This window comes from Gopherus flavomarginatus, chromosome 2 (genome assembly GCF_025201925.1).
Source record: "Gopherus flavomarginatus isolate rGopFla2 chromosome 2, rGopFla2.mat.asm, whole genome shotgun sequence".
NCBI lineage: Eukaryota > Metazoa > Chordata > Testudines > Testudinidae > Gopherus > Gopherus flavomarginatus.
In genome coordinates, this window is record NC_066618.1 from 151,495,762 (window position 1) to 151,509,987 (window position 14,226).

The 14,226-nt window shown below is 62.0% G+C and overlaps 1 protein-coding gene across 1 annotated transcript; it reads right to left on the reverse strand.

The window, feature by feature from the left end:
- Positions 1 to 350: 350 nt before the first annotated feature.
- LOC127043557 (N-acetylglucosamine-6-sulfatase-like) lies at positions 351 to 14,055 on the reverse strand. Its single transcript, XM_050937497.1, has 13 exons — positions 13,877 to 14,055; positions 8,148 to 8,207; positions 7,304 to 7,507; positions 6,079 to 6,144; positions 5,380 to 5,478; positions 4,112 to 4,276; positions 3,648 to 3,730; positions 3,001 to 3,119; positions 2,650 to 2,753; positions 2,224 to 2,325; positions 1,875 to 1,985; positions 1,264 to 1,371; positions 351 to 596 (listed from the first exon to the last, which is right to left on the reverse strand). The coding sequence occupies exons 1-13, from the start codon at positions 14,024 to 14,026 to the stop codon at positions 453 to 455; spliced, it is 1,515 nt and encodes a 504-aa protein (XP_050793454.1). The 5' UTR covers positions 14,027 to 14,055; the 3' UTR covers positions 351 to 452.
- Between the last annotated feature and the right edge of the window lie 171 nt (positions 14,056 to 14,226).

The window sequence follows — 14,226 nt, forward strand, 5'->3', positions numbered from 1 at the left end:
AGAGTTTATTTCACCTTCATGTCACAGGGCAGGGGGAAGATCAGAGACCCCAGCAGCTTCCAGAGCCAGGGGAGGTGGAATCAGCAGGAGAGGGGCGGAGAGGGGCACCAGAGGCAGGGGAGGAGCGGGATGATGGGTGGAGCAGGCACAGCTACAAACGAGTGAGGACAGAAATATCCCTGATGGCAGAGCCTGAATCTGGGGGCAAATACTCCTGCCCTATGGGAGGCAGCAAATGGGGGGTGGCTGCTGAGGCCCCCTGTCCAGGCTCAGGCTGGGGGAGCCCCTTTATCCAGTCCCAGGGCCCCCTGGCATCCTGTGCTGGGCTCCGGGCAGCCTGGGAAGGGGCCGAGGTCGAGGGGGGCAGGGCCTGTCCAGCCCCAGGTGTTTGATGTTTGCTGAGTTGTTGACACCCGCAGGTGGGTTCCTGGCACAGCTGGGGGTGGGTGCCCCTAGGCCCTGCAGCTGGGCCCCTCGCAGGCCTGGAGCTTGATCAGCCGCTGGTTCAAAGCCTCCAGTAGGGTGGGGTCCACGTGCCGGGCCACGTTGTGGAGCTGGTGGGGGTCGGCGGTCAGGTTGTACAGCTCCACGAAGGCCTGCAGGAGCTGCACCAGTCAATGGGGAGCAGGGCAGGGCCCAAAGAGCCCCCGCCCACAGCACCTGGCAACCCAAGGGGCTCAACGAACCAACGGCCTCCCTGGGGGCTGGAACCAGGACACCTTCGGAGCCCCAGATCCGGCGCCAGCCCCAATACAGGCCCAGCCCTGCCCAGCTCCCCGCCCCACCTCGCCAGGGGGCAGAACCAGCCCTGCCCGGCTCCCCTCGACCCGGGGGATAGGCCCAGCCCTGCCCAGCTCCCCGCCTCAGCTCGCCAGGGGGCAGAACCAGCCCTGCCTGGCTCCCTGCCCAGGGCTGCCCAGGAAGGACCCCCACCGTAGGTCTTCGGGGCACTTTGGCGGCTGGTCTCTGAGCGGAAGGACCCCCGTCGCTGAATTGCCGCTGAAGACCCAGAGCGGAAGAAGCTCCGAGGCCTGGACCTCGTGAAAATTTTCTGGGCCCCCCGGAGCGAGTGAAGGACCCCGCACCAGGGGCCCTGAAAAACTATCATGGGGGCCTCAGCAGGGCCCAGGGCAAATTGCCCCACTTGCCCTCCCCTCTGGGCGGCCCTGTTCCCACCCCGGGGGACAGGCCCAGGCCCCATGCAGCCTAGGGGGCTGTAGCCAGGGGCACAGGGCTGGCTGCAGAGTCGGGTGCCCGGCTCACCTGGCGGTCAGCAAACTCGCAATACTGCAGGCTGTGGGGGTGCAGGGCTCGGACGCAGGCGTAGGTGTTGTTGAAGGCGTCTTCGCACACGCAGTCGGGAAAGCATTGCTGGGGGCCAGGGGTCAGTCAGTGCATTACAGCATCTCCCACCCCCGCTGACCCTCCCTTCACCACAGACCCACCCACTGCCGATATCCCATCCCCGGCCTTCTGACCACCACTTCACAGCAGAGGGCCCAGCTCCTCCAGCCAGCTGGACTGAGCTGTGACAGGCTGTCCTTATGGGGTGCAACCCCTGCCCCCAGTGCCCTGCAGCCAGTGGGGCCCCCAGTCCAAGTATTAGGGGCTGGGAGCCAGCTCTGGGCACAAGGGACTGGCAATCCCTGGGGAAGGAGGTGAAGGAAGGTGCCAGAGGAAGCACCCTGGGCGCTGGGGTTCTGTGCAGGGCCAGGCAGGGTGCCTATAGGCTGGGCAGGGTGAGGGGGTTGTAAATGACATTGTGTGGAAATCAGCTGCTTTGCATGGCACCACAGGCGGGAGAAGGGGAGGCCTGGCCCTGACTGCTCCCCCGCGGGCCCTGGCAGCGATGGGCTTGGCCTGCACGGACTCACCGATACTCCTGGACCCAGGGCTGGGCAGGCTGGGTCCCCGGTCGGGAGCCCCTCCCCTGTGTACTGCACCAGGAAATCCGCCCGCCATGCGCTGGGCTGCGCCGGCGTCACCTGGGGCCAAGCACATGCTGGTTAGATCAGCCCCCCTGCATGGAGCCCCCCCAGCCAGTGGCTGTCCCGCTCCCCACAGCGCCCCCTGCTGGGGTTGCCAGGAGCTCCCCCCAAGCCAGCGGCTGCCTCGCTCCCCACAGCGCCCCCTGCTAGGAGAAGCCAGGGTTGAGGTCACCGGGAGCTCCCCCCCAAGGTCTGCCCCAGCCCCTCACCCGCCCAGCGCCCTGGGCAGCATCACCAGCAGCGGCAGGAAGGACTGCCCATCCATGGCGGTCTGCGAGACGTTGAGGCCGGCGATGTCCAGGAACGTGGGCCCCAGGTCAATATTGAGGATTGGCTCCTGGGGAGAGAGGCACAAATCACCATGAGTCCTGGGGCTGGTAAGGGAGGACAGGCCCTGGCCTGGTCCCTGCTCTGGCTCCAGCACGTCCGCCTGCCCAGCTCCCACTCAGCCCAGCTCCGGCTGGCCTTGATGAGCAGGGGCTAACTCAGAGCAGTTCTGACAGGACCCAGGCATCCTGGTTCCTGAGGAGGGCAGGGCCGTGGGGACAGGGAGGGGACTCTGCCACTCCCTGGGCACATGAATGACCCCCGGGGGGCACAGCAACCCGGATTTCCCATAAGCCTCGGTGGCAGCATTACCCCCTGGGAGGGGGGCACCTACCAGTCGGGTCTGGTTCGCTTTGATGCCCGGCCCCCGCACCAGCAGCGGCACACGGATGTCGAACTCGTACAGCTGGCGTTTATCGATGGGCAGCGAGAACTGGCCTGTGGGGAGGGCAGGGGTCAGCGCCAGCCCCCACCCAGGTAGCCCCCTCCCGCACTGCCTGCAGGGACCCCGTGGGGAAACCCCACCCACTAGGACCAAGGGCTCAGCTGCCCTGGCACTGGTGTGACACTGGGCTCCGGGGATGGAACCAGCGACCCCTAAAACCAGAATCTCCCGTGTTGAGCTCACAGGCCTGGCACCAGGGAGCCCGGGTGCTGCCCTGCAGAGGGGTGGCAGGGGGCTCACCTGCATGGTAACCATTGTCCGAGGTGTAGAAGACGTAGGTGCTGGCCAGCAGGTCCAGGGCCTTTAGCCGGCCCACCACCCTCTCCACCAGGTCGTCTACCGAGAGCAGAGTCTGCCACCTGCGGGCACATGGGGGTTATCGTCCCCAGCCCCCAGCCAGGGACCTGTTCCCACACGGGCTGCTGCACCCCAGACCGGGACCCCTCTCCCTCCAGCCGCCAGCCAGCACTGCCCCCCCCCGGGGAAAAACCACCACCATGGGTCCCTCAGCCCTTAGAGCCACCAATCTCTGACCAGACCAGATCCGTGTCCCCCCGCCAGATATCCCAGCCCAGACCCCTAGGCCCCCCCATCTGGTACCCCCCCAACCCGTCCCACATCAGATTAATGCAGTCTCTTCCATACATCCTCAACTCTCCCCCCCCCTCGCCCCCGCAAGCCAGCCGCAGTCACCCATCCCTCCCGATCCCTGGGCAGAAACCTGGCCATCTCCTGACCCCCACCCAGGCCCTCTATAACTGTCCCAGTCCCTTCCCGCAATAAGTCTCCCCACCCTGCCCCATCCCAGCCAGCTCAGCTGCCTCCGGCTCTGATCTGTGCTGCACTGGGCTCCTTTTGACCCCCCCCGTGGGGTGCTGCCCCCTCACCTCTCCCTGTAGGCCTTGTCCAGGAACTCGATGGACGTGTTGGCCATGGGACTCCTGGCCTGTCTCACCAGCCAGTGCTTGTCCTGCAATAGGAAGGGGGAATCATGGGGGGAGTATCTCTGACTCCCCAGCCCAGGGCGCAGCCTGGGAATGAGGCTCAAGTCCCTGCAGGGCCAGCTCAGCCCTCCCTCCCCACATAACATCTGCCCCGAGGGGGCATCACAGCACAGGGGACTGCATGGCCGCGGTGCTGGGGGCAGGGCTGGAGAACAGAGCGTGGGCTCCTGGTGCCCAGCCCCATGATCACACCACTAGCCCATGGCCCCCTATGACAGCAGCCGTTTGCCCGATGGTGCATAGGCAACGCCAGGGGAGAGACCCCACCCCCACCCCAACCCAGCATGGGACCTGCAGGGCTGCGAGATGCTGGCACGGTGCATGGAGGGCACCTCGTCTCCACTCACCTTGCCGTGGACGTTGAAACTGCCATTGCGGGGCGCCTTGGTGGTGCTGTAGGCCGTGGTGTAGCCTGGCGCCGCGGTCCATGGGGAGTGGGCGGCGGGCGGGGCCAACACCATCAGGAAGGGTGGGTGGGACCACTTCTGCAGGAACTCCAGGCTCCGGTTGGTCTGCAGGCAGGATGGCAGAGACCTCACTGATGGGGAGGGAGGACAGCACCCTGGGGGCCAGACAGATGGACCCACCCAGGGAGGGGATGGAGATGGAGAGCTGTGGGCCAGTGGGGGTGGGGCGGAGCTGTGGGCGGAGGCTTGTGTCACCCCACAGCACCCGCTCCAGGCAGGGATCAATGGGGTTCTGAGGAGGCCTCCCCAGCCCCTACTGGGCAGCCATGAGAGGCGGGTGGGACAGGGCTGGGAGGGACATGGGGGTGGGGAAGGGGGCTCAGGGCTGCAAGGGGTAGGGGTAGGGAAGGGGGTGGGAGGAGTGCGGGGGAGGGGGCGTTCCTAGGAAATGTCAAGTTTTGTCAAAAAGCTGAAATGGGGAATATTGCCCATGGGCGATGCCACAGCAGTGCCTCCTGGGAGCTGCAGTTCAGGCACCCATCCTCCCCATGTGCTGGACTCCCTGTGGTCAGACTACATCTCCCATGATGCACCGTGGCCTCCTCTCTTAGCGAGAGGAGGTGCACATGGTGACTGTCGCTTAGGCGCAGTGCATCATGGGAGATGTATTCAGAGAAGGATGGGTAATATACGCAGCTCCATCCGTGCACTGATCTAGCACCTCCTTGGGGCCGCTGGACCCTTCTCACCTCCAGCCCCTGCTGGACCCTTGCCCGTTTACCCCCATGTGGCCCTGTGCCCATGCCCATGCCCCGCGCTGGCGGTCGCCCCCGAGGAGTTCACAGCCCCCCGCGCTGTGTTAGGCTCAACAAGCCCAGCTCTCCAGATTCCCCTGCTAAGACTGGCTCCTTACAGCTCTTCTCCGGGATTCACGGTGCCAGGATGGGGCGACCAGACCGGGACACTGACTGCAGACAGCCCTAGCTGGCCTCCTGCATGCCGGGATTTCCTGTGCCGTTTTCATGCCCTCTCACCTCGGCGACTCGGTTATCCCCCGGTCGGCCCCACGCCCAGCCGAGGAGCCCCAGTTTGAAGCAGAAATACTGGGTGGGAATGACAGACCCCAACCAGCCCCAGCTCCAAGTCACTGCCAAGGTCAGCGTGGCAGCTTGGCCAGGCTGCCCAGCCAGTGCCGGGCAGAGACTCACAATGAGATCCGTGAGGTAGTCGTTCTGGTAGTGCTGGCCGTGCTGCTCTTCTCGCCCGTTCGCCGACAGGGTGTAGTTATAATAGCGGGAATTCCCTACCTGCAGGGCAGCCCAAGAGTTCAGCTGCACCCAGCCTACTTGCAGCCCCCACTCCTTCACCGCCCACTCGCGCACGCACCCTGGGGTGGGGAGACTGGCTGTTACACAGAGGGGCTCACTCCCCCCCATGCATCCACAGTGTGGCCACTTCTGGGGTGACGCATGGCAACTGGTCTGACAGTGAGCACAGGGATGCCGCAGCAGGGCGGGAAGGAGAATCCCGAGGTGGGAGGGAGACACCAGAGAGGTTCTTGCTCCTCCTCTCATCACCCTCCACCATGCCCCCCCCCCGGGTTCCGCCCACATCTTGTCACACAGGCTGGGAGCTCTTTGGGGCAGAGAACAGATCTGGGCTAAGCCTCCACAGCCCATCACTTTGGCTCCTGGCCGGGGCTCAGTCCTGGGTCCCCCCAACCCCGAGGTTACAGACAGGATCAACTGGGGATTACAGCGACGTGAGGCCACCTTCCACCTCCCCAGACTCGAAGCAGGAGCCCTGCCCGGGGTCCCTGCAAGGCCCCGCAAATCCCAGGCCTTCCCAGGTCAGAGCAAGCTGTAAGCCACAACCCGAAGGCTGCCGGGGGCAGAGCTGACACTCACCAGGCCATTCCAGTAAGTCCAGCCCAGGGGCACATGCTGGACACCCCCGGCCGCGGGGTGTCCGTACTGCAAAGGGGGAGAGGCCCCGGTTACACATGCTCACTGCTCAGAGGACAAAGGAAACAAAGCAAGTTCCTGTCTCTGCCCCTCCAGCCGAGCGATGGAGAAGCCCCAGCAGCCAAGCACAGCCCGGGGCCATCGGCCTCCTGGTTCAATGCCCAGGGAGTCCACTCAGACACCTCTATGGCCCCATCCACACAGTGTCCCTCGGCCTCCCAAAGTTGGATCCATTTACCCTCACGGCTCGGCTCGTGAAGCAGGGCTGGGTCACTAGCCTCATGTTTCACGGGGGAAACTGAGGCAGAGAGGCCTGTGCTATGTGTGATCTAGCACACGCGGTCAGCGGCAGAGCTAGGAGTAGAACCCAGGATCCTGACGCCCCCTGCTCTAAACATTAGCCTGGCATGGAACCCAGGAGTCCTGGCTCCCAGCCCCCAGGCTCCTAACCACTAAAGAGCCCTTGGGAGGTAACCCTGGTCCAGCAATCAGCCCTGGGCTCATCTCGCTTGCTGCACAGCTCTCTCAATTCGGCCTGCACCCGGCTCCCCAGTCCCCTGGGACAGTCAGCTCAGAAGCCCCTCGCTGGCTCTCACGGGGGCCAGCTGGGGCCCTACACTGCGGCTGGACGATGGGAGGTGCCGGGGAGCTACTGGCTGCTCCCTCTGCCCCAAATGGCAATATCCTGTTGGTACTGGGCAGATCCTGAACACATTGAAATCAGTGGCAAAAATCCCATTGGCTCAGCGGCTGCAAGTCCCAAGGTGTTCCAACCGGAAAGTGGCTCCTGCCCTCCCCTGGCGCTGGGCCCTGGGATCTCCTACCAGCTGCCTAGGCTGCAGTGGGGAGGTGTTCCCCAGGGCATGGCCAGCCACAGGCCCTGCCGAGCCAGCCCCACCCGTAACAGATGCGGCAGGCGGCAAACTCCCCCCACCCCAAGGACTCTCCATCTCAAGCAGGCTCAGTCTAGGGTCTTCCAGTCCCCCTGCTCTAACCACTAGACTCCACTCCCCTCCCAGAGCTGGGGATAGAACCCAGGCATCCTGGCTCCCAGCCCCCCTGCTCTGCCCACGAGCCCCACTCCCTTCCCAGGTAGAGCACTCTGGCCATGGCCTGCCCTGTGTCACTCAGTGAGGTCTCTCCCCACCAGCAGGGGGTGCCCCGTTACCTGGTTGAGGTATTTGCCAGCATAGAAGGTCTGGTAGCCCTGCCTCTGCAGGTAGCTGGGGAAGGCCAGTGGCTCCTGGCTTTTCTGCCAGGCCAGGCTGCTGCAGTTGCCCTCCAGGGAGTTGTTCCTCACCAGGTGGTTGTGGGGGTAGCGCCCGCTCAGGAGGCTGCTGCGGCTGGGGCAGCACAGAGGCGTGACTGTGAACTGGGCAAGAGACGAACATTCAGACCCAGCCCCCAGTGGCTCCCCAGCCCCGGGGTCTTCAGGAGCATCCCCCGGCCCAGGAGGAGCGGCTTGTCCCCCTGCTCCCCTTCCTGGCAACAGTGCCAGGCAGTGTTGGGCAAAGGCTGCTGTCCCGGACACGTGGCTGAGGGCTGGCAGGGCCCCCCCGGGTGCAGGCAGAGCAATGGGCTCTGGTCAGGCAGCCAGGACACTCCTGGGCCTCTGAAAATGGGGGTGGGGGGATTCCCTCTGTGACGGACCATGCCTTTGGGTCATAAGGCTTCGAGTGGGTGCTGAGCTGGGGGCACCCCCAGCCATGTGGCCACAGGGGACAGCCCTCTCAGAGCCCCCCAGTGGCTCTGACCTCCAGTGCCAGGGAGCCCGTCTGCCCCGCCCCCCCCCCAGCACTGTCTGGGGTCCCGCTTCCTGTGGTCTCTGCTCCTGCGGCAGCTCTCTGGCTCTGTCCCCGGCCAGTCCCCCTGCGCCGCACAGACAGGAAAGCAGAGGAAGAGCCATGCGTGGCCCGGACGTGGCACATGCAGCGTGGCCCACGAGGGGGCCAGTTTGCCCAGTCTCTGGCGCGCATGTCCCAGGCCAGTCCCCACAGTGCCGTGGCACTCACCGCATTGGGGAAGGAGACACCCGCCTGGCCGATCAGGACTTTTGTCTTCTTCATCGGAGTCTGTAAGTAGAGACACAGAACCAGTCACCAGCCGCGAACCCAACATGGCAGGGAAAGAACAACACCTGCCCTTTCAGGGAGATAAGGAACATATGGACCAGTCCGTACGGAGGCAAGAGAGGCATATAAAATAGTGGAGAGACTAGAAAGGGGAATCAGATGCTCCCATCCCCCTCTTCCATAATAGCAGCACAGTTCATGAATCTATGAAATAGCCATAGATAGCCACTAACTGCCAGGGCTCATAGAATCACAGAACGGGAAAGGACTCAAGAGATATCTAGTCTGCTCCCTGGCACTCATGGCAGGACTGAGTATTATCTAGACTAGACCATCCCTGACAGGTGTTTGTCTAACCTGCTCTTAAAAATCCCTAATGATGGAGATTCCACAACCTCCCGGGGCAATTTATTCCAGTGCTTAACCACCCTGAGAGTTAGGAAGTTTTTCCTAATGTCCAACCTAAACCTCCCTTGCTGCAATTTAAGCCCATTGCTTCTTGTCCTGTCCTCAGAGGTTAAGGACAATTTTTCTCCCTCCTCCTTGTAACAACCTTTTATGTAACTGAAAACTGTTATCACGTCCCCTCTCGGTCTTCTCTGCTTCAGACTAAACAAACCCAATTTTGTCAATCTTCCCTCATAGGTCATGTTTTCTAGACCTTTAATCATTTGTGTTGCTCTTCTCTGGACTTTCTCTAATTTGTCCACATCTTTCCTGTAATGTGGCACCCAGAACTGGACACAATACTCCAGTTGAGGCCTAGTCAGTGTGGAGTAGAGCGGAAGAATTACTTCTTGTGTCTTGCTTATAACATTCCTGCTAATCCAGCCCAGAATGATGTTTGCTTTTTTTGCAGCTGCGTTACATTGCTGACTCATATTTAGCTTGTGATCTGCTATGACCTCTAGATCCCTTTCCGCAGGACTCCCTCCTAGGCAGTCATTGCCCATTTTGTGTGTGTGCAACTGGTTGTTCCTTCCTAAGCGGAGTACTTCGCATTTGTCCTTATTGAATTTCATCCTAGTTACTTCAGACCATTTCTCCAGTTTGTCCAGATCATTTTGAATTTTTATCCTGTTCCCTAAAGCCCTGGCAACCCTCCCAGCGTGGTCAGGAAGGAATTTACCCTACAAGGGGCTCCTTGGAGCTAGGCCAGATGGACCCTGGTCTGATTCACTGGAGTGATTCCTCTGGAGCTATCCTTTGCTTTGGAAAGTGTCACTTTGACTGTCAGTTGCTTAGGTACCTGGCATCACCCTCCCCCCGCCGCATGGTGCTGTATAAAGAACAATTCACAATAGAACATGGCAATTAGGGTTAGTGATAAATGTGGAATCATTAAAGAAGAAAGATCTTAAACCTGAAAGCTCTGAGACACCCCTGGGCATTTTGGAATGCTCAGGCTTTCCCTTGGCGTCTCTGTCTGTTATGCTCTGCCCCAGAGCTGGCTGCATTTCAGAGACGCTTGGTGCATATCATTTGTGCTTTAGGAACCCTCATGATCTGTAGAGGTAAGGCCAGACTTGGCTGGGCCCCTTGGTCACAGGCCAGACAACCTTGCCCTGAGCCCCAAAACCTGTGTCTGACTAAAGCACATGTGGCTGCCAGGTGGGTGCAACTGGGGCTGTTCTGCATCAGAGGATAACAACCTACTACTGCTACCAACTAATTAGCTGCTAGCTCAAAGGGTAGATGCTTTACCCGTGAGGGCCTGGGCTTTGACTTCCACTGAAGTCCACGGTACAGGGGGGCTGACAGACCAGAGCAGAGAAAGACCCATCTGGAAAAGGGAATCTCTCTGTGACAAAGTGGGAATTTTTCATATTTTGCATGGATAGTGTATGTGCCTCAGTTTCCTCATGTGCTGCATGGTTACTAGGTGGTGGGAAAAGGTTGTTTGCAGAGATCCAGGCATGACTGACCCCTAGCTGGCTGGGGCCTAGTCCCATGGAGAGCCCAAAAGGACAATGATCACTCCAATTCCCTGGATATTTGGTACCTGGCAACTAAGGCATGGACGACCCTCCCTCCCCGCTGCAGGAAGCCATCTGGGTGGGAGCAGCTGGAGAACAAAGGGCTGCAGAGGTGCCAGGTGGGGGTGTTAAGTGCGGGGCTGCGGGAAGCAGGCGTCTCTCCTGGACTGGCACCAAGGAGGGGGCAGGCAGAGGGCTCTGGGCTGACCCTGCTGGACCAGGCTGTCACTTTCTGCTCCCTCTGCTAACCAAGGACTTTCTACCTTGTTTTCCAGACACCTAATAAACCAGACTGCTTCTGCCACGCTGGCTGAGCGGGACGGCAGTCTAGGGAAGGTGGGGTGCAGTGCTCCCTTTGGGGCTACAAGTCTCCCTCAGGTTCCAACCCAGGGGACTCGACTCGCTGCAGGGAGCTCGTGCTGTGACCCAGGGGTGCTGACGGCTCCGGGGGTCGGTCCCAGGAGGCAGGGAAGCTGAGGGGCTGGCCCCAGTGAGAGTGTGACCTTGTGGGGGCTGACACATGGAAGGGGTCCTGCAACGACTGTTCCAGAGTCATGGAGAGCTCCCCTGTGGAGCCGGAACACCCCCAGCTCAGGGAGAGCTTGGGGAGGAGATGAGGGCCGGGGCTGATCTCTTGACCTCTCTGCTCAGCCCAGCGTTTGCACAGTGGGAAGGGTGGGGGTTGCACAAGGCTGGCTCTGGAGGCGCGTGATGAGGGCAATACTAAACAGCAGCTCTGAGGGCAGGGCGGGCTCAGAGCCCAGCCTGGGCTAAATCCAGAGTCACTTCAGATTGACACCAGGATCCAAATATGACTCCGAGATCTAACTTGGGCCCAGCCACTGTCCCCTGCCTGGTCCTTGGAGTGCAATTCCCCTCCCCCACTGGCTCTGCTCCTTTGATTCCAGGGCTGTCACTTGTGATTCACCCTGAGGGCAGTGCACCAGAATCAGACCCTGGCCCCCGGGCTCGGAGCTGGACCCAGAGGGGACGAGGGCGAGAAAGGAGGGGGGTCACTGTTGCTCCTCCAAGGCTGCTCTAACCCCCTAGCCCACACACCTGGCACCTCTCGATTGCACCCGGCACCCACCCAGCAAGCGGATCTCCACTAGCCGACCATGCTCTGGCACCAAGCCCCACGGGACTGCTCAGTGCAGGATCGGGGCCTCGGAGCAACGTGTGTAAGGTGCCAAGGCGAGAGAATCGCGTACAGGCCCCTACATGACCCAAGCGTCACAGCCCCCTAGGACTAGAGATCAGGGGGCAGAGCCTCAGCTGGTGTCACTCAGCACAGCTCCAAGCTGAGGCTGCGGCCCCTGGTTGCTACATCCATCCTGCGGCGCCCGAGGCAGGACTGGTCCCCCCAGCACGTCCCCTTGTGCTCTGGTCTCCAGAGGTGTAGGCGGTGTTAAGGGGATGGAGCAGCCAGGCTGGAACGGTAGTGAGGGCAGGGCAGCACCCGAAGGGTTAACGTTCAATCGCCCGGCGTAGTGGTGACCTGACACACAGCGCCCCGGATCAGCCACGCTCCCTGCAGCTCCCAGACAGGCTCTGGCTCGGCTGGACCCGGGGGAAGACTCCCATCCCAGAGGGCAGGACACTGGGTGCTTCACCTCGGAGTTCAGCCAGCTCAGCCCTGGGAACCCAGGAGCAGAACCAGAAGTGGAAGGAGGAAGCGGCACATGTTGTGCTGCCTGGATCACGAGTGATGGGTGCCACTGAGGGTGTTTACATCCCCCGAGCATATGGGAGTGGGGTCTAGTGCTTACAGCAGGGGGTTGGGAGCCAGGATGCCTGGGTTCACAGCTCTTTCACTGACTTACTGTGCAAGTTCATGGTCAAGTCCCTCAGTTTCCCCTCTGTAACACGTGTAGAATGATACTGACTCACCTTTGAGAGCCCCAGGTGAAAGCATCCGGGTGAGGGGGCCAATGGTTAGGCACAAAGGAGGGGCAGGGGGACTCCAGGTGTGTTTGACTCAGAGGGGCAATTTCCCGCCCTCCAACACCGCAGAGCACGAATTCCAGAAGCCTCTGTCAACGCTCCAGTGAACCTGGGAGTGGCTCTGCATTTGTAGCCCCGAACTGCTCACAGACATTTGCTCATGGATTAGCGACCATCAGCTGCCTGCCAAGGGGAAACTGAGGCACATAGCAGAGAAGTGACTTGCCCGGGATTGCTCAGTGGCTGGGCTGGGATCAAACACCAGGTTTCTAGGGGGGCTGTGAGGTTAACCATGAGACCCACCATTCCCACCATGACAGTCGGACAGCCCCCTCCCTCCATCATGCCGAAGCTCCCAAGCATACCAATGATGGTCAGTCATCAACCCCACCCAGCTGCAGGATTTCCGTGGCTTCCCAGGGCAGATGGACCCCATCACGCGCCCACGTGAAGCACCACGCTTCGGAGAGCAATTCAGACCCCCTTTTCTTCCAAACAGGGGCGACCCCCTGACCCCTCCCCCGGGGTCGGCAGAGCTGCCAGCTCCGAGTTTGAACCGTCAGCTGCTTTGGGTTAACCACGCGTTAAATAAACCCTGCGCAGCTGCACAGAAAGCGCCAAACACCCTAGCTCCTGTCACACACCAGCGACTCGAAACAACCGCCAGGCTGGGACTGACCAGCGCCCTGACTGGGATTAGGACGGACACAGCCCCCCTCTGGGAGACAGCCCCACCCTGAAGAGCTCACAGTCTGAACAGGCGAGAGGGGAAACTGAGCCGGGGTGGTGAAATAACTTGCCCAAAGCCACTGGCAGAGGTGGGATTAGAACCCAGTTCTCCTGGCTCCAGGACAGTGCCTTGTCTAGGGGAAGTTTAGCACTATCTGGGTCAGCCCCACTGCAGCAGGGGTAGTAGGCGTGGCCGGGCCAGGCAGTCCCACTGCAGTGGGGGTGGGTGGTGTGGTCAGGTGGCGGGCCAGGCAGTCCCACTGCTGTGGGGGTGGGCGGTGTGGGCGGGTGGCGGGCCAGGCAGTCCCACTGCTGTGGGGGTGGGCGGTGTGGGCGGGTGGCGGGCCAGGCAGTCCCACTGCTGTGGGGGTGGGCGGTGTGGTCGGGTGGCGGGCCAGGCAGTCCCACTGCTGTGGGGGTGGGCGGTGTGGTCGGGTGGCGGGCCAGGCAGTCCCACTGCTGTGGGGGTGGGCGGTGTGGTCGGGTGGCGGGCCAGGCAGTCCCACTGCTGTGGGGGTGGGTGGTGTGGTCGGGTGGCGGGCCAGGCAGTCCACTGGATTGGGGGTGGGCCAGGCAGTAGTATTGTGTTTACTGTGTCCCCAAGGGCCCATGACATGCCTAAGCCATGGTGTGGCCATGCAGAGGGGCCGGGCCCCGATCGGAGCCCCCTGGGCCTGTGACATAGGTGGAACATGGCTCTATCTAGCAGCGTGGATAGAACCGTGTCAGCTGTACCCCCAGTCTTAGTTCATAAGAGTGGTCCCACCAGCTCTCACAGGGGCCCGGAAGCCACTGATCCTTTGCAAAGGGGGGCGACTATGGAACCATACCATAGCTGGGTGATCAGTGCGACAGGGTCCGTGACATGGGGAGCACACGGGTGGCTCTGGCAGCATGGACGGGACAGTGGCATGTGTGACCATGTTACACGGGGAGCGCATAGTGGCTCTGGCAGCGAGGCCCGGGGAACAGTGCCCATGCCCTGTGGCGGGGGAGGGGCTGGCGGCCCCGGGCACTTACCATGCCCCCGATCTCCGTGTCCTGGTCATCGGTCAGGATCAGCACGATGTTGTGCGGGCTCCGCCGGCCCCCTCCTGCTGCGCCCCCCAGCACCAGCTGCCAGGCTGAGCTCAGCACCAGCAGGGCAGCCCAGCTCGCCGGGTGCCCCATGGCTGGGCTGCGCCCCGCTGGCTGCACGGCCCCGAGCCCTCTGCCCCCTGCCCAGCCCCCAGCGCACTTTCAGGAAGCGCAACTTTGCCGGTCATATGAGAGTTGCAATTGCACAAATCACCACATGCGCCAGCCCCGCCCCCTGGCAAGCCGCGGCCCAGGTCCCGCCCCTGACGGGGGGAGGGGAGTAGGGGAAGCCG